The sequence below is a fragment of the Grus americana genome, chromosome 2 (genome assembly GCF_028858705.1).
Source record: "Grus americana isolate bGruAme1 chromosome 2, bGruAme1.mat, whole genome shotgun sequence".
Lineage (NCBI taxonomy): Eukaryota > Metazoa > Chordata > Aves > Gruiformes > Gruidae > Grus > Grus americana.
The window spans coordinates 81,331,172-81,358,452 of NC_072853.1; the positions used below are offsets into that span (position 1 = coordinate 81,331,172).

At 37.3% G+C, this 27,281-nt stretch overlaps 1 protein-coding gene across 6 annotated transcripts in view; it reads right to left on the reverse strand.

Moving 5' to 3' along the window:
* DNAH5 (dynein axonemal heavy chain 5) overlaps window positions 1-27,281 on the reverse strand; it is a 133,050-nt gene that overhangs the window by 67,730 nt on the left and 38,039 nt on the right. For all 6 annotated transcript variants that reach the window (XM_054817916.1, XM_054817915.1, XM_054817917.1 and 3 more), the window contains 23 exons: window positions 27,110-27,266; window positions 26,363-26,605; window positions 25,356-25,546; window positions 25,174-25,273; window positions 23,660-23,796; window positions 21,946-22,147; window positions 20,575-20,810; window positions 18,216-18,434; window positions 17,440-17,502; window positions 16,218-16,456; window positions 15,163-15,403; window positions 14,458-14,657; window positions 12,381-12,534; window positions 11,530-11,693; window positions 10,714-10,870; window positions 9,547-9,759; window positions 8,531-8,755; window positions 7,049-7,221; window positions 5,734-5,912; window positions 3,969-4,156; window positions 2,461-2,655; window positions 1,662-1,796; window positions 766-873 (listed from right to left, as the gene is read on the reverse strand). In XM_054817916.1, coding sequence (XP_054673891.1) covers window positions 766-873; window positions 1,662-1,796; window positions 2,461-2,655; window positions 3,969-4,156; window positions 5,734-5,912; window positions 7,049-7,221; window positions 8,531-8,755; window positions 9,547-9,759; window positions 10,714-10,870; window positions 11,530-11,693; window positions 12,381-12,534; window positions 14,458-14,657; window positions 15,163-15,403; window positions 16,218-16,456; window positions 17,440-17,502; window positions 18,216-18,434; window positions 20,575-20,810; window positions 21,946-22,147; window positions 23,660-23,796; window positions 25,174-25,273; window positions 25,356-25,546; window positions 26,363-26,605; window positions 27,110-27,266 — 4,119 coding nt within the window. The remainder of the gene's footprint in view (window positions 1-765; window positions 874-1,661; window positions 1,797-2,460; window positions 2,656-3,968; window positions 4,157-5,733; window positions 5,913-7,048; window positions 7,222-8,530; window positions 8,756-9,546; window positions 9,760-10,713; window positions 10,871-11,529; window positions 11,694-12,380; window positions 12,535-14,457; window positions 14,658-15,162; window positions 15,404-16,217; window positions 16,457-17,439; window positions 17,503-18,215; window positions 18,435-20,574; window positions 20,811-21,945; window positions 22,148-23,659; window positions 23,797-25,173; window positions 25,274-25,355; window positions 25,547-26,362; window positions 26,606-27,109; window positions 27,267-27,281) is intronic.

Here is a 27,281-nt window from a genome sequence, read left to right on the forward strand (position 1 = left end):
TGTTTTCATTGTACTAAGTCATTATTGCTCTGAAAACACAGCAAAGAGCTCCATTCAATAAAACATCGTTTCACTTCCAAGACAAACAAGACAGCCTGCCATTTCTGGTTTCTCCAGATTTTAAGTTTTAGCAATATGAGAAAAATATGCCAAAATAAGCTAACATTTTTTCCAAACACTGTCAGCACTAAAAAGGCACCATAAGATCCCTAGATCTGAACTTCTGATAAATTTTGTTTTACATAAGATAATCACAGTGCCTAAAGCTCTTCAAGTTTCCAACACTGCTTCAGTATGGGCTGACGTGACACCCTACTTACAAGCAAGTGATAATGGTTTGTTGTTAAAAGAGTTGACACTTTCTATGTCTGGCTTCACAGATCAACAGTAGAGCTGTGAAGACCATGTTATTAAGACCTCTTTTTAATTTATTAGGAAATGACGATTTAAAGAATGAGATTCAAGTTCTTTATAGTTCCTCCTAATAAAAGCTTAATTTGTAAGTCCTTTTTAAAAGTCAACTGTATAAACTACACACACAACTGATCACCACAAATGACTCTCAAGAAAACCACAATCCAGTGATATCCTTAAGAATAAGGTTAATACTAATATATCAATGGTGAAGATTTATGAAAAAGCCTACCCTTCCTCTACATAGTAAAACATATTATTACCAGCTGGGTAGCTCCAACATCAATAATTTTCTTAGATGACACATTATGATAGTTATGCCACAGCAGCACAGATCAAGAAAAACATTACCTGTTTGTCAATGGCAGCTTCCAGTTCAGGATAGCCTACTTTATCAAGCTGGATATCTGGAAATAGATCTTCAATTAGACTCAGGAATAATGGTTCATCTTCATCAATCTAGTGAAAATTGGGAGGGGGGAACACAGATTAAAACCTATTTTATTTATTCTAGCATCTTAAAAAAAATCCCTAACTCTTGCAAAGCTAAAGAAATATTTGAAAACATAAGGAACCATCTATGGTAACCCTCTAGGTGCTAAGCATTCTAGCAGGACACAGCAGAATGAGATCATGTGATGCTTCCAATAATCAAAAGCTATTGAAAATAAACAGCTAACATACAGACTGCATTTATTAAAGTAGATTTTAGCAATAACATTTATATAAATAGTAAATTATTTGTCTAAGGTGTAAAAAAAGATAGGAGATGAATATCACAGCAACAGAAGAGGTTTTGTTAGCTATTTAAGATGGATAAGATGGTACTACAGATTATTTCAAGAGAGTGACTAAATACTTTAGGTCAAAGGTTTTAAATAGATTACTACATAGAACTCTATTTGGTCACTTATTTCTACAGGTAGCAGGGGAAATATGTAAAAAAAAAAAAATCTGAACAATTCAAGGTGTTGTGGTTTAACCTGGGTAGGCTAAGCACCACACAGCCCCTCCCTCCCTCCCTCCCCACCCCCATACAAGGTACGATGAAGAAAACTAACTCTATCCCAGCCAAAACCAGTACCTAAGACCATTCAGAGAATGGAACATTTCCAAGCTAGCTTCAGTGTAAAGGCCACATCCAATCTTCTAGTGACCACCTTAACAGATTTAAATTGTATTTCCAAAAGAACTTCACATACCTCCAAAGTGCAGTTTAATTAATTTACCAGGCCCTCAGAACTTACTAGTTTAGACAGGTTCATGTCTCTCAGCACACGCATGACAACGGTAGATTCAGTATCTGTGGGATTTGCTCTTTTTGCTGCTCCTAATGTACGTAGCACTGACAATATATTCCGCAAGCCAAAATCATAATGCACCTAGAAGATATACAAAGTTTGGGAAAATTTTCCCAGAGTTAATAAGGATAAAACAATTCTTATTTATCATTTAACATATGCATACATGTGAGAAGTGGTACATGCCTCCAAACACCCAACAACTAGCTTTTGAGTATATGCCTAGGGGCGATTTCATTCCCCACCTCTGCTACCATCTACTAAACTGTACGGTGTGACAGAAAAAAGAAATGTAATCACAAGTCTCTGAACCAAGATAAGGTTCCCAAGGACTATTAAAAAATAAACAAGCAGTAGTATTTTGAATTCTCTGTGGACCTTGGAAACTGATTTTATTTGAGAAACATCTAAACAAGTGCAGGCAGCACAAACCAAACACTTCTCAATCCACTCTGTAAGACTAACTAATATATAAGCCCTTTATTTGCCACAATCATCACCATTCATTAAAGCTAAATCTTAATAATAAGCAGTATTCTGAAGGACAGTCCCATTCTTGTACAGAAAAATTGTAGCAGAGTTAGTTCTTGAGGACAGCAGAGGGTTACCCTACTAAACTGCAAGTGTCATTTAGCTTATGTAGTGAACATGAACTTTTCCATTTTCTTCACATAGATACTAATAATTTGTGACATCATATATAGTTTTTCCTTAAGATAATTTTTCCTCTTATGAAAATAATCACCTGCTTTGACAGTTGTTCTTCACATAGCTTGTACAGTGTAAAGAATTTCCTTGCCAATACAACATTAGCAATGAAACCACAACTAGCCAATTTGACACGAATTATGATTTGACGATCAGGAACCATCATAGCCACCGAACGGAAGTTGATCTTCAAGTTTTCAGGAAGTTCTTGCCGTCCAGCATATCCTGGATTCTGGAGAGAAGAATAGGTTTTTAAGTTGACTGCAGTTTGCACAAACAGAAGAATCAGCAAAGGAGTGCGTAATCTGGTTAGACAAAAATAGTTTTTTGGCTTTAAATCACATGTAAAAATTAATTGCCATGCAGATTTCTCACCATATCTTTACAGCATTTTAGCCTCTCTTACATCCATGAGGTATGAAAAACGTTCCACCCAAACACTTCAAATCTGTATTTGGTTCATATGTCCTGTTTTTACTGGATACTTCTACCTATATCTCTGTATTGGGTTTGTGTGGCAAGGTTTTGATAGTGGGGAGTCTTCTGTTAGAAGCTGCTAGAAGCTCCCCCTGTGTCTGATAGAGCCAATGCCAGCCAGCTCCAAGACGGACCCGCTGCTGGCCAAGGCCGAGCCCATCAGCGATGGTGATAGCACCTCTGGGGTAACACAGTTAAGAAGGGAAAAAAAACTGTGTGCAGCAGCCATAAGAGAAGAGTGAGAAGATGTGAGAGGAACAACTCTGCAGACACCAAGGTCTGTGAAGAAGGAGGGGCAGGAGGTGCTCCAGGCGCCAGAGCAGAGATTCCCCTGCAGCAGCCCATGGGGAAGAACCTGGTGAGGCAGGCTGTCCCTCTGCAGCCCATGGAGGTCCACAGTGGAGCAGATACCCACCTGGAGCCCATGGAGGACTTCACATTGGAGCAGGTGGAGGCACCTGAAGGAGGCTGTGACCCTGTGGGAAGCCTGCGCTGGAGCAGGCTCCTGGCAGGACGTGTGGCCCCGTGGAGAGAGGAGCCACGCTGGAGCAGGTTTGCTGGCAGGACTTGTGACCCCATGGGGGACCCACGCTGGAGCAATCTGTTCCTGAAGAACTGCACCCCATGGAAGAGACCCATGCTGGAGCAGTTCATGAAGAACTGCAGCCCGTGGGAAGGATTCACATTGGAGAAGTTGGTGGAGAACTGTCTCCTGTGGGAGGGACCCCACGCTGGAGCAGGGGAAGAGTGTGAGGAGTCCTCCCCCTGAGGAGGAAGGAGTGGCAGAGACACCGTGTGATGAACTGACCACAGCCCCCATTCCCTGTCCCCCTGTGCCGCTGTGGGGGAGGAGGGAGAGAAATCGGGAATGAAATTGAGCCCAGGAAGCAGGGAGAGGTGGGGGGAGGTGTAGGAAACTATCTTTCTAGTAATGCTCAATATTCTCAAACAGTCGGTGAGTTCTAAGAGCTGAGTGACATAGAGTTAGCAAGTACAATTAACATACCAGGTTAGAAGCGATTATTGTACAACCATCACTGGCATATTAGAAATCTACTGAATACCTACCATAGTAAGAAAGATGCCAAATTCTGGGTTCATTTCCACATTATCTCCATCAGTAAAAAGAAAGCTTTTTTTGCGTTCCTTCTTACATGTCAACACAATTGCAATTTGCTGTGCAGCTACTGATAGTACCGGTAAATCGATACGATTGAATTCATCAAAGCAACCCCAGGAGCCAGACTGAGCAAGACCTTCAAAAAGAAAAGCAACTAAGCATCTGACCATTATGTTGTTACCCCTTTTTTGGTGCAATTCATAAGTTAAGAATCAGGTTAATCTACCTCATGAAAAAGAAATATTTTCGAGGGTTGGGAAAGGGACAAGAAGAAGAGTTTAATTCTTTTTCAAACAAGAATTCTCAAAGTTCCAACAGTCCTCAAGCTTGTCTAGAATGCTATATCCTTTGATTTCTGCTCCTTCTCTCAGCATCTCGGATGTTTTCCTGTTCCTCCCTACCACCCCAAAATAATCCCTGCAATAAATCTATCAAAATATGATGGCAAGTCAATAGCTTATTGCACGGATGAAAATGAACAATAAACTTGCTTTCACCTGGAAAGAAGTTAGGGGTCAGTCTGTGCCAGAACTGCATTCTTCGTCACATATTTTGGGGAAAACAAAACAAAAAATCATCAACACAGCCACTTGCAACAATGCAACAGTCAAGGACTTCCACTTGATCTCTAATTCGACATCTGCCATGACTGACAGGTATCAATTTCAGGTGCCTAAAAAAAAAAGCAATCTGCATCTAACTTCAGTAAGCTGTGCCAATTGTTTTTAACATATATAGCACTATTCATGCACTTCCTTCAACTGATAAGAACTTTGACATTTGAAGGAGAAAAAATACCGAAATGAGAATCCAACACATTCCACCAGTTCAGCAATAAATTTCACAGCTTTTTCTTTTTTGTACTGGCAGTCTTCCTTGATTATTTTAAGTGGCCTTATGTATCCTTTCATAAACTGTATTATGTCTTCAGACATTTCTGTTTCTTGGAGACTGTGTTGCAAATGTATTTTACATTCATAACAAGATATTAATTACTTGCATTTAATAAAAGTCGGAAAACCACCTGCTGATTATGTGTTGACCTTGTTTTATAAAGATGTTCTCTTAGCATTTGTAACTTGCACAAAGTCCATAGAATCATATAATCCCAAAATATCCCGAGCTGTAAAGGATTCATGAGGATCATCAAGTCCAACTCCTGACTCCACATAGGGCTACCTAAAAGTTACATCATATATCTAAGAGTGTTGTCCAAACACTACTTGAAGACCGACAAGCTTGGGGCCTTGACTACTTCCTTGGGGGGCTTGTTCCAGTGCTTGAGCACACTCTCAGTGAAGAACATTTTCCTAATATCCAATCTGAACTTAACCTGATGCAGCTTTAAGCCGTTCCCTCATGTCCTATCACCAGACACCAGAGAGATCAGCACCTCCCTCTCTGTTTCCCCTCATGAGGAAGTTGTAGACAGCAATGAGGGCACCCCTCAGTCTCCTTTTCTCTAAGATGAACAAACCTAGTACACTCAGCTGTTCCTCATAAGTCATGCCCTTTAGTTCTTTCACCATCTTTGCTGCTCTCCTTTGGACACATTTTAATATTTTTATATGATTCTGACATTGTTGACCCCCAAACTGCACACAGTACTTGAGGTGAGGCCACTCCAATGGTGAGTATAGTGAGAGAATCACTTCTTTTGATTGGTTAGTTATACTGCACTTAATACAGTTGACCTTTTGGTCCACATCTTACCTTTGAAGATCCTCCCAAGTCCTCGGAAATCCATCTGGTCTGAGCAGTTGAAGACCACTACGTATTTTCCAAGGCACCGTCCCATGTCTTTGATGGTTTCGGTTTTTCCAGTTCCTGCAGGTCCCACAGGTGCTCCACCCATGTTCATGCCTAAAGCTTGAGCCAAAGTGATGTAACATCTAAAAGGCAACAGGCTATCATCACTTAATGGGATGCAGTGCAGTTTTCTGTATAGTGCCAGAGAAACTTACTCAAATGTGTTACATGAGGAAGGTCTGATTTAAGGAGACAAGGAAACTGCTGAAATTATATGCCTCTAATTACAATTTAAAGCAGCAAGAAGGAAAACCCTTCACTCAGCCTCTGATGCAGGTAATATTAAGGTTTGTTTCCTCATACATAAAGTGGAAGAACAGATAAACCTCAACAATCAACAACCTGAAAGATCATGAGAAGGAAAGAAAGCAGATACAGAGATAGTGCCTAGTCTAGTCTGGTTAGCTTAGATCCTGAATTACTTTAACTTAAGTAGTTCTGAAGTACATTATACTGTGGAATATAATAATGAAAGACAGCTAAACTTTCTTTTCTCATCCACCTTCAATATTTGATCATACAGTGCATCCCATTTTCATAAATAAAACTTCTATGTGTAATGCAGTAAAACACCAGTGAACAATTATATCTAAAGAGAAGCTCTGGAATTTACTGTATGGAATAGTTTAAAACAAAAACCAAAACCACCACCAACAACAAAAAAACCAACCACCACCACCCAATGCCCTTATTTTGCCAATGATCGCTTATGAAGCTATCTTTGTGTTATTCCAGTTAGGTAGGTAGACCTCTCCATTAACAGGACTGCAATTCTTTCAACATCCTTCTAGATCAAAGATCTCCAGTCTATTGCAGCTGAATAAAATTGGCTTTCCTGTCTATTCTTCCTAAGCTGTTTTCATTAGCTTGCCTGTAAACACCTTTTTTTCTTCCTGTATCTCTCTCTGCATATTGTATCTGTTGGATGTACCTGATCCTCAGATATACTAGCCTCACATACATGAGAATCAGGATCCCATACATCATATATGTGGGGATCAGGCAAGTATGTGGCAGAAATTAAGCTGGAAGTTATTCACATTATAAGGCACAGAAACAAAAGTAGTCGTGTATTCCATGTAAAAATATTGACTTTGATAAGACTGAAGGATTAACTCTGCAGAGATCTATTTTGCACCCAATAGGAATAACTAACTTGCTCTTGTAAAAGCCTAGGTTTGGCCTCAAAGAATAAAGGAATAAAATCAGTCTTTTTCACCTGTCTGTAAGAGGCGTTATGACAAGCCTGTCAGTACAGCCCAAGAATTCATTCTGGTATGTGAAACCCACATCAGTGATCTTAATCATCATTTTATCAGAGTCTTCATTAAAATAAAATCTACATTGTTTCAGCCACTCGAAGTCTGTAGGGCTCTTGATATGCATGCGACACTAAGAAAAGAGGGAAAAAAAGGCAGTGGTATTCATGGTTAACATTTACTTTTGCATTTATATTATCTCATCTAAACAGTACTGCAAAGGCAGTACTGCAATCACAATGAAAAGCATAAAGAACAGCTAGTAACACAAGAATAGTGGAGACCCTATCTTGATTTTTACCACAAAAATTGCTAATGCGTTCTTGCTGTCCCTGAAACCCATACTAAGCCAAGGGAACTTCAAACTTTAGATGAGTGTATCAAAATTCTAAATACAAATGTACAGTCCATAAGCCTCAAACAAAAGTCATTAAGTTCAGTTAACATTAAAATGGTAGAGATGAGTAAAAGAAATGGCAGTTTTATTTTTACATGAGTAGGAAGCATGTAACGTGATACTTGATTTTTAAAAAAGTCATGAGAATTGTATGAAACCATATGCAAACTGAAAAAAAGGTATTTCAAGACAGTGTCATGGTGCAGATATTAGTTAAGAAATTCAACAGCCAGGAATAATTTAAAGTTGACAATTGAATATTAAAACAGGATTAAAAAATATGTCCTGCAGGTTGTATCTAAAAAAATATATTTTACATGAGATGATTACAACTAGAAACAACTGGTTCTACAATGAAAAGATAGGTGCCTGCCTATCAGCAATGGGTTAAAAGTCAGTAATTCTTTTCTCAGACAGCTTAATTTCAGTCAGGTCCAGAGCTTCCTATAGGTAAAAGGGCATGCTGGTTTAGAAGTTTAATTGTTTAAGCAGTAAATGCTTTCATTTTCCTAATTTTAGTATCCTGTGGCAGCATGAGAAGGTGTGAAGTGAACAAATAAATCTCTAAGTAATAATTAGGTATGCTATTGAAACTAGAACAGAGGGAATAGTAATTTCAATCAATTTCAAACTTTTCCCCCGTTCTATAACTCTATATTCATTCTATTTACTCCTCAAAACTCACAATGTAGTCCAGAGAAAGGACAATTACTTGCAACACAATGTATGAGGAAAAAGAAGTCCCTAACTGATCATGCAACAGAAGAATCTAACTTAAGTCGGCCAACACAAAGCATTATAAAATTCTGCTACTGCTTCTGGGAAAAAAACCACTGAATTACTTAAAGAGAAGTTAAGACATGGATTGAAGCAACATCAGCATTTTTATAATACTCCAGGTCACATAATCATTACAGTCCTGAAATTAAATGTTTTAAGTTAAAAGGCAGGAGTTCATAGATATAGTAGTATTTTCTTCTTGTCCTTTCACATTGCTTTACATGGAAACCACCTCATAACTCATAGTAAATTTTTCAGTACTTACCAGACCATCAAAAATGTCCCTCTGATGCACATGAATAGTGATTAATGTCTCATATTTAACTCGCTCAACTGGGCTGAGGTCTTTTGTTGTCATATCTATCAGAATGTTTAGAAGATCCAGGAAAAATTGGTTCGTCTTTGGCATAATTTTTTTATCATACCTGGCATTAGTCAAAGCTTCTTCCGAGTCTTTTGTCCAAATCATTTGGATTCCCAACAACCCAACCTTAGGAAACAGAAAAGTGTATGTTTCATAATCTTTTCTCTTTCACCTAAAATGTACATATACAGACATAGATAAACTAAAGAAATGGCTCTGCTACTATTTGTATAAAATTATTTTTTCATGCATCCATCTAGAGGTCATTCAATCCATGCATTTGTTTTATGTGTTCCAACATCATTGATAAACACATAGTTAAGTCCACACTTCACTCTTGTAGATACTGCCTACAATGCACTGCTGATAAAACTGTTCAATATAATTTACAACAAATATTATAACTAATATATTTTTTTATATATAAATAATAATAAATAATGCTTCACTTTAAATTTTTTCAATAATTCACAAACTCTTTATTCCCTCTCCAACAACATTCCTGAACATAAGTGAAGCTTCTACTAAGAAAATAATTTTCCCTCAGCACTACACTTAACTCCAAATTTTTAGTAATATATATATTCAGGAAAACACTATAAACAAACATACAATTTTATTACTTTTCCTTCAGTAGTCAAGTATTAAGCGTGTAAAGAAACAATGTTAACTCCATTGCATTAATTTATTTCATTCAGCATTATTTTTGAACAAGAGCTTCAGGGTAAGTTTTCTTTTCGTTTCAGATATGTAAAGCATAAGTCAAAAGACTGAGGTGATTAAGATAAATTCAAATGTTTTGCATTTATAACCCTGGCTGCAATTTTGATTGCAAAGACAAGAGAAAAAAAAAAAAAAAAAACCCAATGTGCTATGTATCTGTGAACAATTCTTCATTAATTTAACAATGATATTACCTGGGCTGGGTAAGTAGAAAGAAATTCAGTCAGTTGGAAACTAGTTTCCTGGATGTGTGCAGCTGCCTGACGAATAACATGATGCAGTGACAGCTGGGATTCCTTCAACAGAGAATTGAGCCAAACTTCCACGTTACCTTCAGCCATTACAGGTCTAGTCAGCTCTACAGTCTCACCCTCTCGTGAACTAATTGACAATATACGATCATATATCTATTAAAAGCAAAGCAAGAACATTTTGCGTTTATAGATTTATTGCTATCTTTACCATAACTGTCTGATTTTCCTGCCATCACTTCATTAAACTTACTTAGGTAACTAATGAATTATACCAACCTGTGCAGTGAAATGTAAAAACAACTAAATCATTGCTTTTGGTGTGCAGAAAGGCTTTAAACAAAACACTGTCATCTGAACAAGGAGACAAACCCCAATACACTGACAATTCCTGAATTTCACTTCAGTTTCAATAACATCCACTTTCCAGTCACAATAAAGGAAACCTTCCCCCATTACTGGTGGGTTAACAGACTAACAAAATTTACACCCTTACAATCAAAAATAATGAAAACACAAAAGTTAAGGAACATGGTCAGCCAAAGGAATTTCAAATGCATGGGGAGGTAGTGAATTTCTAAGAAAATGTATACATACACAGGAAAAACAATTGTTGCTATCTGTTCTCGTAAAGGGTGTAAGAAAATTGTTCTTCACACAGTATATTTGAAGGGATATTAAGTATAACTCAGAAGCAGGTGAGAGACTAGATACACTTTTTCTTGCAATCAAAAATGAATTAAAAAGTACAAAAACAGCCAATCTAAAAATACAAATACGCTCATAAAGAATCAGAAGCTTATCTAAGGGGATGCTAGCCTATATTAAGCTACAGAAGATAGTTCAGTAGCTGGGTGGTTTTTTCTGAAACTAAGCACCGGTGCAAATTTTTGCTATTCTATATAGAGTTTTCCTAATACGTAAATGAAGATATGAAACTAAGCCTTAAATGAAGAAAGCCTATGCAGCATCAAATAGTTGTTGAGCTTGATGAGGTTGGTGAGGTAAAACAGTTGAATGCCATATGCACCCAGGTAGCTTTCTTATTTAACAAGTATCATGCATTGTTAATTTGAAAGAATGTAACATTGAGGCATGGGGAGTACATACCCTTTCATGGAACCTGACATTTTTAATATTGTCAAAGACGTTCAGCAGATGTGCCTGTATATTGTGAGAGTCTGATGCCTGGCCAAGAATTTCTAAGAGAGCAGGATCTGACACAAAGAAGAATCGTGGAAATAGGAGGCGCTTTTTCTCCAGGTACCTGCATTTTAAAAAAAATTGGCGAGGCGAGAGTAAATGGTAAGTCAATTAGGTTAATTTATACATACTTTCCTCTTTAAAGATGGCATTTCTCACAATGTACCATTGCAATTTTTAGCAGTGGCAATGACAACAATTCTTATCCATCATACCTTCATGTTAAGCACCTGCTTTAAAGCTACTCTTTTAGCATCAGAAATAATTTCATGGAAAGCTTTTATTATTTGCTATAATGTAAGCACCAGTAAAAAGAAAAGAAACTAAACCAAAATAAAATTATTTTTACATTAAGTCTGTTACTTGCTATTTAGGTCTCTCATGCTGAATTTCTCTCAGATTCGTGAAGGGTTTGAATAGGACATGCAGATCTAGATTATCTTCTGGTTTGAAACTAGGCTGAAACAAACTTTGGTTTCAGCAGAGATAGACAGTGAATGACAGTTTAGTCACAAATCAAATACTTGTCGGTGACTTGCTAGCAATTTCTTTGGAGGTGTTGTATGTTCCTGCTAACTTGTTTGCTCAGTTCAACTGAATTCATAGTAGAATAAAAACATGATCTTTGCAAAGTCCATGGGACAATACTCAAGCAATTGGTCTTGCCCTAGTTACACAATTCACAACCATCTGCCCAAGACTGTGGTTTTGTAGTAATCTTACCCTGTGAGTGATTTCTGACAGATTTCAAGCTGTTCTAGTAAATGCGGTAGTAATTGTCCCATGATTTCATCTCCAATGCAGCACTGGACAACATTAGGTGTTTCATGAGCTCGCGTCATGATCCTCACCCAGGATTTATCAATGTTAGAGAAACGCTTTGCTTCCTGTTGAAACATGATAGCAAATGTGGAAGGGAAGAGAGGGAGGAAGGAAGAGAAAAGAAGGAAAAGGCACTTGCTTGCAGAATTGGCACCCAGTAACCTCACCAGTAATTTTCTCACTAGTAATCCTGTGTTCAACTTCTAAGCTGAAATATCTTTAGAAAAAAGAAAATTTTTAGCAAATTTTTTCTTGCTTACACAATACAGCTGATTTTATACTTGACTGTCAAGCTTGGTATCTACTTTCTCTTTCAATCATTCTTACAGAAAAAGACAGAAAAGTCATTACGGTTGAATTGCATGCTTCAACTTTGAAGATTTTTTTCTAAAACTAAAGTTAATTTTTAACTTGAAAAGCAATGTAAGAAAGTTTAAGATAAGGATTCCTAGGTACTGCTAGGCTAGTGGTAAGTACTACTAAGCTAGCCTAACTAGGCTAGGGTACTAGTAGGCACAACATAAACACATATTGGTTAACAATTTTACAATCTAGAAATAAAAAGATCAACTACCTCACACAATTCTAACACAATACTTATTTTGGCATTGTTTACCTAATTTCTTAGCAAGATTAGTTTTGTTAAGTACCAAAAAAATGAAGTGCATATTACTACATCAATTATGACATCACAGTTAAGTTTTATTCTTAAAATATAGAAGACCAAACTGAAAAAAGGCATGTCTGAAAACCTTTGGAAGCTGCTTTGCTATGTCACCGCCAACAAAAACAGCTTCTAAATAAATCCACAAGTTCTGCACAGTCATCCAGTTCTCAATAATATCTGTTGTGCTGGAAAGATAGTGTACCCATTTCTGAATCTGCGTCTTGAAGGGTGTGTTGTATCTAAAATAAAAAGAAGAAACTTGCTTTATTTCAAGAAGGAAAGAATTCTGTTGAAAACCAGCACTTTACTGGTAAGGATGAAGAATAATTTTGCTGCTTGTATCTTTGTCAAGTGAAAGTACAGAAACCTATACTTGACTCAATTCAACTAGTTAGTAGCTACAAACCAAACCAGCTCCAACTTGCTGCTTTGTACATACGGTGTGTAGCACAGCTCTGATTCAGTAGAAGCTGAATAGGAGCAAGATTTCAATTTCACAGTAAAGTGGTTTCAAAAAGGGACTATGCAACATCTTGAAAGCTGCAAGACTCCCAGAGGACCTTATCAACTGAATCCTTGCTTTTGAACATCTGCTTGATCACGTTCTGTGTTCCTTATTTTACGTGCAGGCTTCGGCATGTGAGACCAGACAAACTGATTTTAATTGGGATTTTCAGCACCTTTGGCATGAGGCAGTGACCTATCACAGAGGGCAGAGTAGCAGTGCCTGTAATGCCTATACTATGCCTGCCACAACCTGGCAGTGTTCCCCTTTATGCTCATCATCACTTTCTTGCATCAATGAAAATGTCCAGTTGATTATTCAGGAAGTCTGAAGTGCTTTCAAAAGAACTCATTGGAGGGATACAGGCAATAAGAACTAGCCCATGAACAGTTCAAGCATGGGGTTACAGTGCTGGTGGACAAGGGAAGGGCAACTGACGCCACCTAGCTGGACCTGTGCAAGGCATGTGACACTGTCCCACATGACATCCTTGTCTCTAAATTGGAGAGACATGGATTCGATGGATGGACCACTCGGTGGATAAGGAATTGGCTGGATGGTCACACTCCAAGAGTTGTGGTCAATGGCTCAATGTCCAAGTGGAGAACAGTGACAAGTGGCGTTCCTCAGGGGTCAGTACTGGGACCAGCACTGTTTAACATCTTTGTCGGCAACATGGGCAGTGGGATCAAGTGCACCCTCAGCAAGTTTGCTGACGACACCAAGCTCTGTGGTGTGGTCAACACGCTGGAGGGAAGGGATGCCATCCAGAGGGACCTTGACAGGCTGGAGAGGTGGGCCTGTGCGAACCGCATGAAGGTCAACAAGGCCAAGGGCAAGGTCCTGCACGTGGGTCGGGGCAATCCCAAGCACAACTATAGGCTGGGCGAGGAATGGATTGAGAGCAGCCCCGAGGAGAAGGACTTGGGGGTACTGATTGATGAGAAGCTCAACATGAGCCGGCAGTGTGCGCTTGCAGCCCAGAAAGCCAACTGTGTCCTGGGCTGCATCGAAAGAGGTGTGACCAGCAGGTCGAGGGAGGTGATCCTGCCCCTCTACTCCACTCTTGTGAGAACCCCACCTGGAGTACTGCATCCAGCTCTGGGGGCCCCAGTACAGGAGAGACATGGAGCTGTTGGAGGGAGTCCAGAGGAGGGCCACAAAGCTGATCAGAGGGCTGGAGCACCTCTCCTATGAGGACAGGCTGAGAGAGTTGGGGTTGTTCAGCCTGGAGAAGAGAAGGCTCCGGGGAGATCTAATTGCGGCCTTCCAGTACCTAAATGGGGCCTACAGGAAAGCTGGAGAGGGACTGTTTATCAGGGAGTGTAGTGATAGGACAAGGGGTTTAAGCTGAAGGAGGGTCGATTTAGATTAGATGTTAGAAAGAAATTCTTTCCTGTGAGAGTGGTGAGGCACTGGAACAGGTTGCCCAGAGAGGTTGTGGAGGCCCCATCCCTGGAAGTGTTCAAGGCCAGGTTGGATGGTGCTTTGGGCAACGTGGTGTAGTGGAGGGTGTCCCTGCCCATGGCAGGGGGGTTGGAACTAGATGATCTTCGACGTCCCTTCCAACCCAAACCATTCTATGATTCTATTATTCTATAAGCAAGGTCTATAAGCAAGATGATTTTATCTCCCCCCTCCTCCCTTTCCCTGTTACCTGTTACTCATGAGAGAGCCAAGAATCATCAAGCTGTCCTCCATGGTAGCAATTGTTTCTGATGTGCTGTCACCTCTTAAAAGAAGTTCCCCACGGGTTTTAAAGTTTGCAAAGATAAATGTTTTGTTGTCCCATTCAGCTATCACTTGTTTTAACTTCTGCTCAATGTCTCTCTCCTTCACAGCACTTACGCAGATATCCTTTTAAATAAATAAGATGCCAAAACAAGCTATGAATGGTTCAAGTCTCCAGTATACAAATCGTATTTCCTTTAACTCTAGTAAGGCTGATGATCAACTATTTATCAAGTGGAAAGATCTACAGATATACAAACACCACAGCTGATAATCTGTATACCTCATCACAATATTGCCAGCTTTAGAGGAATAAAGAAATAATACAGAATGAAAAAATAAAAAGAATATGAAATTAAAAATAAAAAGAATAATACACTTTTCATATCTTTAATGTTGCAAAGCAAGGCACCCTCACAAATTAACTCCTGGGCGAAGTTGCACAATTTAAAGAGAGAAGTTGAGGGCACAATATATTTGTGTCATTATTTTATGCAGAAAGCTGAAGTGATAGTCCATTTCTCTGTTCTTTTTTTAGAAATATTCTGTTTTCCTTCCTACTACTGTTACTCCTATACTAGTCAAGTAGATTGCTTTGTTTCATGCATCCATTTCTCTTCCTTCACAATACCTCTATTTCCTCTTTATATCTTAATAGTGGAACTTCCATTATATTCCTCAGTTTGAATGTTTCACTTTCCACATCAAAGTTGTGTTCAGTGAGCTCCGTAATTCGCTTCCAGTGCCGAGGCATCATTGCTTTACTTGACATACGCTCAAGCAATGGGCAACATTCACTGAAGTCCTCAATGGTCGTCTTTAGGTCAAAATAGGCCTGCCATTCCTTTACACCACGAGGAAGCTTACGGCATCTACGTAGAAATAATACAAGCTTTTCCAAACAGTTTCAAATATTGTTTCTGTTCCCCATCTAACCACAGTATATGGTTTTAACAGCAGACTACATACCTGCCAAATTCAGGCTACCTGGATTTTGAAGATTCTGTATGTGACAAAACCTGTTTCCAGTCTATTTCACTGTCTGATAGTTGGGTAGGCACCTACAGGCTCCCCTTAAGGAGTGTAGCTGCATAATTCTAATATACTTTGTTCAAGCGATCTTCAAACACAATTGAATCACTTTACATCTTGATTTCATTTTTCGGTGAGGCTCGTGATACGCACTGCTCTGTGCTCTAGAAAAAACCCTGTTCCTCAGAACATGCAGGTTTAATTCTTTAAATCATTTAATTCCTGGTTTGATGAAAAGTTCAGCTTCTATGTAGGCAATGTATCCCATTTTGTAGGAAAACTATTCAGCAATTCACTAACTTGCTTTAGACATCTAGGGTGAATCTGTCTCTCATGAATAATAATATTACAACAAGTGAAATTTCCCTTCATGAACAAAATAAATAGCAATTTTAACATATATTCCAATCTCATAAAAAAAGTTAACCAAGAAGTTCTCTAAGGAACAATAATGCTCAACATTTAGAGTCTAAACTGGCTCCTTTATTTTATGAAGTTGGTAATGGATATATTTTTCAATTAAAATCCACATTTTTCATGTTTCAATGAAGGAATACATGCTCACATATGATTATTGGTGTTAACCAATTATAATCATATTTAAGTAGTAATAAAAGTACTTTAGGCATCTTTACCACAGCACCACATTCTCACCTGTTCTGAAACTCCAGAAGCTCAGTGTTAATTTTTCCAGTGTCTAATTCTGACCAAAGAATATCATAGTAGCCACTGACTGTCTCAATTACATTGTTATAGAGATTATAGAGTTTCTGTAACAGATTCAGTTGCTTCTTTATTTCAAGCAGCCGAGGATACCGAGTAACAGGTAAACCAAAAAGATCTTCCCCACCAGTATAAGCAATATATTTCCGAAAAAGATTATCAAAACGATTCTAAGAAAGAAAAAGAAAATGATTAAATTAAATAAAATTAAATAACTAAATATTCAAGATCTGGCATTATGCTTAGAGATGCCTTAGTGATTAAAATCTAGCAAATACTAGAAAGATACACAGGACATACTAACAACTTACACTGTCAACAGTTTTGTGAACAATTTTCATGAGAAAAGTAATTTTTAGGTAGCTTGGAGTCGCATCTTCGGAAGTTGACAGGGAGGCCATTTATGCCATGTGGCACAGTGATAGAACAATAAATGCTAAGCTTGCACTTGAAAGAGTTGGAGCATGACACGAAAAACAGAGAAAGGTGGATACAGCAAATTCTACCTCCTCAAGTATGCTGTGCAATTCTTTTATTGAAGGGTTGAAGTAAGAATGACAACTGTTTAAGCAGCAAAGAAAAACCAAATTTAATTGTCAATTGCAATCTAACTGAGGGAACATAGCAGGAAGCCAAATGAATAGCACTATGGGAAAAGGAAAACCATTAGAAGTCATCATTACAGGAACAGAAATTAATCATGGTACAAAGAAACTTTTCAACAGGAAAAATAGTCAGTTTAAATGGAAATCTTTAATACTATTTAAAAAAAAAATGGAGGAGAGGGGAAGAAGATTAGGCAGAATAGTAGTTGCGAGGAAAAAACACAATAATGAACACAAGGACAGCCTATAGTCAAATACTCTAAACTTAAGAGTAGGCTCTCATCAGGATACTTGAATCTAGTAATTATTAATCATTATCTATTCAGCCTTTCTTTTACTTCCTAAAAAGGCAAATTTTAACCAGCATTCTTTGCAAATGCATAGAAAAAATACCAACTAAGCTTTCATTAAGTTAAAACAGACTTTTCCCAATCAGTAACCCAATGTATCAATGAAAATTAGTTCAACTACTCTAGTTCATTCTCAGAACCTTCAGGTGCTAGTTTACTTGCAATAAGTATTAAGCAATGTCTTAGAATTAACAGTACCTGGAACATAGTAAGCCTGTCACTGGCTTCCTGAGGGTCTAAACCAACCACCATTGGCCCGCTCTAAAAAAATAACAAAAATTAAAAAAAATAAAGAGTTAATTTAGAGGGTGAAAGTAGCCACAACTTATTTCTAATCAGCATTTTCTAAATACTAAGCAGAAACATATTTGCAGCTGCAGGATTCCATCCCTGCATCGGATAACAACTGAACCAAGAGATCAGAGTTACCTACTTGTTCAAGCACTTTATATAAAAAAAAAAAAGGCAATGAATTGTCTTTTTAATAGAGAAGTTTTCATAATAGCGTAAAAGCTAGGCAATGGTAGCTCCTTTTTCAAGTAAAAATCAGCATTACTTAGAAGATGATACAAGACTGGTTCAGTTTGACTCATTATATTCTACTGATAAAGAATATAAGAGCTTAAGTCATTTATACTTATATCTAACATCAGAAAACGCTTCTTACATTCTAACATTATTTCTCATTAATCCCAATCTTCACATTTGGTTATGCTAACTAGCTGTATATCATAAACCTTAAATGTCTCAAGTCTTAATCTTTAAGAGCTGATTGCCAGCATTATGTACTTTAGTCACATACAAAAAAATAACCAAAGCCTGCCTTGCACTGAAAACAAATAGCACATTAACAAGAATAAACATATTCTTCAGACAGTAGAGGCACATCCAATTAATTAGTCAACTCCACAATCTTTCCATGTTCCCACTGCTCTTGAAAAACTCCTGTAATGCAATACACCGTAAACACTTACCTGATCATAATCTGAATAGAACTGTGCACAGTCTTCAGTAAAAGTTTTCACAGTACTAATAAGCTCTCCTCTGAAGCTTGGCTGCAAAGCAACAAGCTCATTCTGCACTTCATTTGCACGAACTAGCAGTTTTTCCCAAGTGTAGTACAAAGTGTCCACCTTCTCTGTCTCTTCCTTGGCCACAAGTAGATCATATTTGTTTAACATAGCATAGGATTCCTGTCAGAAGGTTGGATCAGGATACACAAAATGGTAAGTGAAGTTAATTTTACACCTATATGTATGCCAACATTTTTAAATTTTTTAAGAACAGAGAATGATTTGTTAGAAAAAGAAAATGTTCTTTTTGCATAGCAATTATCACAATCTGACAAACCAATACCAAACTGGAAGAAACTTCAAAAGGAAAACTAGCTGGTTCTCCCTAACTCCTTACCTTTCACATATCATTCTGCTTTCTGATAGATTATTTGCCCTAGTACAATCTGCTCTCTTAAAAAACTATTTCCAGTTGAAGTATTCCTTAAGTCTACAGGTTTTAACCTCATTTTAATGAGAATATTTTTCCAATCCATGTCTCATCTGCTATGACCCAAGCTGAATATTTTGGGAAGTGAGCCATGAGAAAGCATCTAAGCAGAGGCCTTCAGGTAAGAAAAGCAAACAAACTTCTATTCCATAAAGACCTTTAAGCCCCACTTCATGTTTTCAACAAACATTAGAAAACCACACCAAAAGTTACCACAACTAGTATGTTGCAACTATTTCAAATGTTATCACTATTCATCATTCAGAATTCTATTTAATGGTCCTTTGTTTTCTCAGAACATTGATCTCTGCTTGCATCACCAACGTATAAACATATTCCACATATTGAAACCCTTAGTCAAGTTTCACAAAAACGCAACTGAAATTCACTTACTGTAAGTTAGCATAGGGTAGGGTAGCAATGAATCTTGTGGCATAACAGTTTCATCTGAAAATTTTTATATAAAGTGGAATTATTTCCATTTAAGTTTTCCCGTTTGATCAAATTGCAGACAAACTGCAAAAATGGAAACATAACTATCTGTCTGCCATGCCACTATGTGGAAAATACATTAACCTCCATTTCAAAAATCTGAAACATGACTCCTTGCACATAGGGACTCAAGGGTCCTGCGAGCAGAATTCGAAGCTTAGGAATCCTTGGCCTTTGCCTTGGCTCCACATCACATGGCAAATCGGGATAGGTCTTAGCAGGAACTTCCAAAATGTCATCTCCTAAGAGATCCCATTACCTATGACAGTTTCACAGAAGGTTCCAGCTGCAGATATGCTTTGCTTTTCACCATAAACTGCTTGTCCTATTTTTGCTCCTTCACACAACTAGGGAGACCCTCACAGCTTCTAAGGCTGACTGATACATTTCTTCTCAGCTGTATTCTGCGAAATATGGAAGGGCCCCATGCTCATTTCCATTATTTGCACATACAAGTACATACTGCATTCCATAATTTACCTCAGCTCAGAGAAAACAGAATCAGAAAAAACAGGTGCAAGACATTTGTCTGACAGCAAATACAGGTTTTGCATCTCCAAAACAGAATATTAGATTTGTAAATATTGGGTAGATAAGAATTCTGTGTTAAGTTACTTCAATTTTAAACAATAAGGACACAACCCTGACAATAAAGTTATGGACAATCAGGAATCACGAACATGTCCTAGGAGAAGAAAAAAAAAAAGTCTACCGAACATCTAGTCAATGGTGCATTTTGCCGAACTATAGTATTCTTAAATCCATACTCTGGTCAGGAATGCAGAAAAACAGTTACTACCTGTTTTTAATTCTGCCATTCGACCGGAAGCCCCTACATTGTCAGATGTTCAATAAATGTATTCTAGTAAGTGAATTTTTTCAAGGAAGTCAATTGTTTATCTTTATTTCAACCCTTTATATAGCTGATAAAGCAATCACACATTCTCATATAATCTGCCTATCATTAGTTTCCTCCTCTTCTGTAGGCTAAAAAAAAAAAATTTTTTAAAAAGAGAAAATCAATGTTTTTCTTACACAGACTTCTTCCACAAAGTACCAAAAGCTTTCTTGCATTAAATATCTGTATTCTCATCTTCCTCTTACCCAAATCACTCAATTTCTACACTATTCGCTAAACCACCTCTCACCTCAACAAGTTTATATTTGTCCAAATCAGAGTTCCATGCAAAAAAGATTTACAGGAACATAACAGGTCTGCCACTCAACATTTAACACATATTAAATCATACCTTTTCAAAGTGCACTGTTAAGCTTTAACCCAGAAAATAATTGCTCTGTTGAAACAGTACCCACTTGTGCAACATTCCTGTTAACTACCTCAATGGGTCCAACTTGAGAGTCTATGGAGATCTGTAGTTCTCTGATCTCTTTTAAAGCTGACATGGCTATTCTTATATCATCCAGATCCCTGATGCGGTGATTTAACTTCTTGCCAGTTTCCTCTATAAAAGTGAGAATTGCTTCCATCTCTGTTCGGTACTTCTTATTACAATGACACCCCAGCAAAGTCATCCACGCTTTGGTTTCTGCTCTCAGTGCTATCTTCAGATCAGCTAAAAACATTGAACAATTAATAGATATTTAGATATTGTAGATGTTTTTTAAGATGTACTTTCAACCTTTTTTCAGTATGTGTTCTCTTCACTCCCAGTTCTGGTTTTTCAGTCTAACCATCCATGTACAGTGTTTTATCTGTAGCATCAGTGGAACCAAATGACAAACATTTAGAGAGAAAATTGAAGTCCTGCTGAGTTGCTGACCAATTTTACCACAATCCAGTCCACTTCTCTAAAGCTCTGCCATTAAATTCTAACTTCTTCTTCACAATGCTCAACAGAAGAGTCAAAAATCAATACCAACACAAGCATTACATTAAGTTTTAGCTGGATATAATTTCAACCTTGTTACTTATTCATTCCCTGTGCAGATTTCACTTGTGTCTTTCTTTTCTACACAGTGCCTCTTCCCATGCTTAGCTCTCACACCTGATGGTCTTTTTCATTTATTAAATGTCAGAACTACCTCACCTCCATTGAGTTTCAACAGCCAGCTTGTTTCTCTAATTCTTTGCGTTATGACATAATCAAAGACATTTGGTTGACACTCTTTCCTAATGAAAAGAACATTCTGCTTCCTCAGACTTGGCATCCACTACAAAAATCACTTGCATGCATTTCTTACAGTCCACCACAGTTCCCAATTGTCCTTCCTGTTATACTGGTGTAAAATGCTTATGAAAAATTTAATTAGGTTTTTTGTAGCTCAGGTTCCACAACAAGTAAAGATTTGAGGCCTGGCTTTCATGGCAAAGAGGGAATCGGCAACAATGTGTATGTTTCACTTAACTAACCAAGTTAAATAGAAGACTTTTCAGCTGTTTAATTACATGCAGTCAGACAAGGAGAAAAGCAACGTAATTGTATCATCTTACTCCCATAAAATATGCACCTATGGGGGTCAGTGACAGAAGAATAGGCAAACATCTACCAACTCCAGCTGAGCCTCACAGATACCCTTGGCATTAGTGTTTTATGTGCATGCATTTACAACCAAAACAGCAAACAGCCATTCTCTCGCTCCTTCTCATCTTTAACCTAGTTCACGCATCCAAAACTAAGCACCATCTCTTCTTCCTACAGGAGTCAGAAAGCATATGTCTCTAGAGAGAAGTGGAAAGCTGAACACTACCAGTGTACAGTGCAATAGCTCCCACGCAGATGTATTCAGGCTCAGAATTGATTTTCAGCTCCAAGTCTTGGAAATGCAGAATTTCAGATTCAAATTCAGAGAGTAATGGTTTCCCCATCATTAATTTATCAATTGTTTCCTCCTTGTCCCTCTGCCATATATGGTGGTAACAACTAAAACTCTCCAAAGCTGTAAGAACCTCCTGAAACATATTAAAGTTCAAAGAAAGATTCTCAGCATTATATGTATAGCATACATATAATTTCTTAGCATCTGCTTGTTAGAATACATTAAGAACTCCATAGTGGAGCAAGTTGCATCACCTCGCTAAACAGAGGACTGCTGGTAAACTTATGCTAAAGCAAGTTCCTTTAGCAGACAAAAGCCTTGCCAGGAACTGTATATTAATCACATTCAATTTATCAAATCAGTTACAGTATTTTCCAATGAAGTGACTCTTCAGTCAATAAAATCCTAGGAATCAGTGGGAAGTAAAATACTTCTTTAAAACTAGGATACAGCACATTTGCCGTACCCTACCACTTACTGGACTACCAACCGAAACCTGAGCTGCAGGGCCCAACATAACATGAACAGCAGTAACTCAATTTGTTCTCAAATAATGAAGTTATGAGACAAATTTCTTTACATGTATGACATTGATGATGTTAATATTAAATTCTGCACTCAATTCAGGTATCTTTGATTTTAATATCTTTTAAGGAGTGTGCAACAGAATTATTTTTCTGGTTCTCAGGAGTTCGGGAAAATGTCAGACAAAGTTAAATCATGATCATTTCAGCTAATTAAACAAGTAAATAAGAGGTGACTGCTACTAGAGATAATCTACATCACGACTTATGATAAACACAGTGCTTGCAGGCACCTGGCTAAATGATAAAAGTTTCCAATTACAAAATATTGACTATCAAAATACCAAGATAACTACCCACCGTTATCAACTGCACCTTAATCTTCAGCACAACCCTGTATTTCATTGTGCTAGTTATGCTTAGTACCACTGAAGTTACAAGGCTTTGCATCCAAAATTTCCACCTGGCAAGGCTCCATTGTAAGGTTGGACTGGCCCCAGGAGGAAATGATGCAGTTCCCCAAAGATATATAAGTTCAATACCTACAGTTTATACTAGAGAGTGCATAGAATAAGAAAAGGGCAAAGAAATGAAGGATATCTCTTAAGCTATCTCCTAACCTCCAGTAGCAAATCCTATGCAGCACTTTACAAACGCCAAGCTGACAACTGGGTTTTTCTTCCAAAAACCTTCATAAACTCTTCACAACAGGCCAGAAGTCATTCTGGCTTCTTTAGGATTTCTACGTGAATAAAACTGTATTTAACACATTTGTACAATTACTACCAGTTCTACATTAAATACACACAACTCAACTACACCCAGAGTTTTTTATTATGTTTTACCAATTGGAGATATGTTTTTAATCAGACTTAAGCTTTACTTTATGTAATATTCAAAACCTCATAAATTTTTGAACAGAGTACACTTAACCCATGTTACACTTTCAAAGCACATTTGCAAATTTGCAGCCACCTGTTTTTCATCCACCATCCTACACTTTTCCATTCATATGTTTAATCATTGCCTTAAATGCCTACCCTTATTGCCCAAGGATATTAAAATTAATACATTAATATTACTTGGATAGTGATATGAAATTAACATCTCGATTGTCTTACCCTTTTTGTAGAATTAATAGCAGTGCTGAGTAAAGATACTAATTTAATAATTTCTTTGTTCTCTGAAACAGTCTTGAAGTAGTTCTGGCTTTGCACTGGATCAGACAAACTGAGTGATGCTGCATCTGACACACTATCTATAAAGGCAGATTTAAATACAAAAGCAGTTTTAGGACAGACATGTTGTTTAGGCCAAGCAAATTACTATAGACAAAAATTAATGACATTTTTCAATAAGCATACATTTTAAAGTTAAATGTTCTTATTAATCAAAAAGGGAACTAGAAGTCTAAGTGGCCAATATAATTGCCACAAATTCATAAACCTCTCCATTTTAGGAAACTTGCTTCATCTGCTTCTGTCAAATTTGGAACAAGTTCCACTCCAATCTTTCAGATATAATCTTTCCTTTTCTCTCACCCCTCCCCAATGTTTATCCTGTACACTTCACCTAAGTGATTTACTGATATGTCAGCACTGAGTAAATCCATAAATATGTTTATTTTCAGAAATTATGAAGTAGACCACGATTGAAAATTTGAAATACAAATCAACATTAAATCTGAGAAAATTATCATAGCCAGTCCTCAAAAGGAAAGAAAGATAAAAGGACGGTCCATTAGTGAGCAAATACGCATAAGATTGAATTTACCATTATTTCTTATTTCATCTGGGCCAAGAGAAATTCTTAGTTTTGAAAGAAAAATTTCATTTCTTAACGAGTTCATATATCGCTTTCCCACTTTTTAGGTGTATAAGAGGGAGCTAACCTAAAAAGATGCAATATATTTTTAAATACCTGAAGTACAAAGCAGAGCAATTTGGCTGGATTCTAAACCATTTCAGACAAGAAAAACCCAGCAACCAAAGATATCATCTTAAATTTTCTTGAATTAATGCCTTCAATAACTTAATTCCATGTCTGATCACAAAAGAGATTAAGTTAAAATCCTTTTAGAAATTTTAGTCTGTTCAATCCTCTACACAATTCTCTCTCCACCAATATTGCAACTGATATAGACACTTCTATTGAGTACCAGGTTTTGTTTAACTTCAACTTACCCTTCTTACAGGAATTTCAGCACTAGTTTTAACATGCCAAGTTATGAACCACACTGGCAAATCATGAAAGATCTTTTGTGCAGCAATAGCAACTATAATTGTTTTCCGAACTCATTCACAATTTCTACTATGCTGTCCAAGCTGGTACCCTAACAGCTTTTCATATGCTGCAGGTAGAACCCAAAACAGTACAACTCTCTGAGAGGCACAAAATATCCCCTTATGTAAACCCACACAAAGACAAGTATCTTTAGGCAAGCCTGATTTCTAATCACAAAGAGAAGCTCTGGCATTGTTATTTTATCCTATTTCTTCTCTGAGGTAGTTTAAAATCTGTGAAGCCTTCATTCTACCACTTTTGATGCACCTTGTATTTAATAAGCTTTAACACATTCTGTATAAATCACATTTACCTAACATTCAAATTGAGTGATGTCAGAGTTTATCATTACCATGGATGGTTTTCTTTCCAGTCTCTTTCATTCCATCATCAGAATCACTGTCTCTGCTCTCACACTGCAACACAGCCACTTTTCTCTCTAACATTTTCTTCTAGGGAAGAAATAAAATTTCATTTTCTATTTGCAGTAGTTTTGAAACATTGGTTTTAAGTAAGGCTGTTAAAGACACAAACCTTGGATATTCTCTCCTTACTCCACTGTCCAACTCCTTTCATTACTTTCACAATACTATCAACAGCTTTATTAAGTGTCTGCTGTACCTCATCCAAAGAGGGTGTCATGATGATATTAGGGATAGACAGGTTAATACTAGTCCTGATTATAGGATGAGCACTTCTTTTCTGCTTAGAAGCATCATGATTTTCTAAATGAAAGACAAAAAAAGAAAAAAACGTTGTTCACACTTTTTTCAAGATGTCAAACTAGGCATTGTAGTGATATAAACCAATATATATATCCTAGTCTTCAGTATGAGTGTAATTTCTTAAGGAAGAAAAGATTTGAATAATTTACAAGATGTATTGGTAAAGTCTATAGCAGCAGAAGCAAAAACTAAGTGCCATGTTATTTTTCTCCATAAAGCTCCTCTTCAACTTGTTCTGTGCAGCTAAACTGTTTAGCAGGAAATTTCATCTGACTTGTACTCCCAGTCAGCATACTAAATTGGGCACAAAAACTCCTTAGAATCTCAGAATACTGTACAACTTAAACTATAGACACCAAATACAAACGCCTTTATTTTTCTTAAAAGTATATAACAAGAAAACACTTTAAAAGAGTGTTCCATCATAATGTATAGAAAGATCTGAAGGCAATTAGTAAGAGAAAGAGAACACACTTCTTCCTCTATTTTTTTTTCCATACAGTTCTGTGTAAAAGCCAAGGTGAAATAGGTAACCACTTATGAAGTCCAGCTTCAAATATAATATCTGGCTTCAGAACAGTACAGTCAGTCCTAAGAGAAACAGCATCGCAATGACTCATTCCTACTGTCACAGGAAAAAAAATTCCTTTGGAAATATAGCATGTTAACAATTGTGATTTAACAAGACAGCTTGTACAAACTCCCTTTGTTTTCCTCTCTTTTACATACGTGGCTCTCTTTTATATAGTTCTAAGATGTTACATTTACATATTTCTTTTCATAGGCTAAGAAAGCAAAGTACTGCAATATGGCCACCTAAGAAGTTGATCATGGAAGATGCATGGATGCGCTTGCGTATGGTCTCCAGAGTGTTTCGAGTGACTTTCAAAAGGGCATCAATATTACATTGATTGAAGTAAGAAAGCACTTCATTGGCTTCTTCCTCTAACATTTCTAAATCCGTCCTCTTCCTCTTTGCTGGAGGAGACAGTCCAGCCCATATCTCACTGGAATTGCGGGAGGAAGTCAAGCTTTTTGATCCTCTTCCCTCTTCTGTTGCTAAAACATCAGAAATCTAGTTAGTTAAATTACCTTAAGGGAACAGAAAACACAATAAAGCAACATCACCAAAGGTATCTGAAATACAGCTAAATTTTACCAGAAGTGCAGATTATACTCATTTGTAAGCTGTACCTCAATGTAACCATCCTTTTACTCCTATCCTCCTTCTCTACTCAGTACAAACTGGCATGATTATCACCAAAATTTAGATATTATTTCTTAGATCGTTTCTCTAGGAAGTCCAATAATTAACCAAGGACTGTAAGTAGCTGCTTCTATGGCATTAATATTTCAACATGCAAGTTAGACTGATAATATTGATCTATTCTGCAGATGATAGATGATTGTTAGACAATCCGTTATCCAGGCAAATTCAAACAAAAGTCTTTAGACATTAGATACTGATTGATACTTCAGTCAGCTAAGCAATAATATCCCCCAACACATACTACCAGCACGCAAAAGACACATAAGCCTGTAGCTATAATACAATCTTCTTACCTGTATTTTTTCTCATTTCACCAGTGGGTACAACTGACTTATCTTCTTTTCTGACCTGTACCTCAGTGTCAAGTAACATGTTAATCAGTTCATTAGCAGCATCTTCCACCAGTGAGCTTTTTAAATGTAAAGTCCGAGAACCTTTTACACAGAGCTCCTGTTATCAAACCAA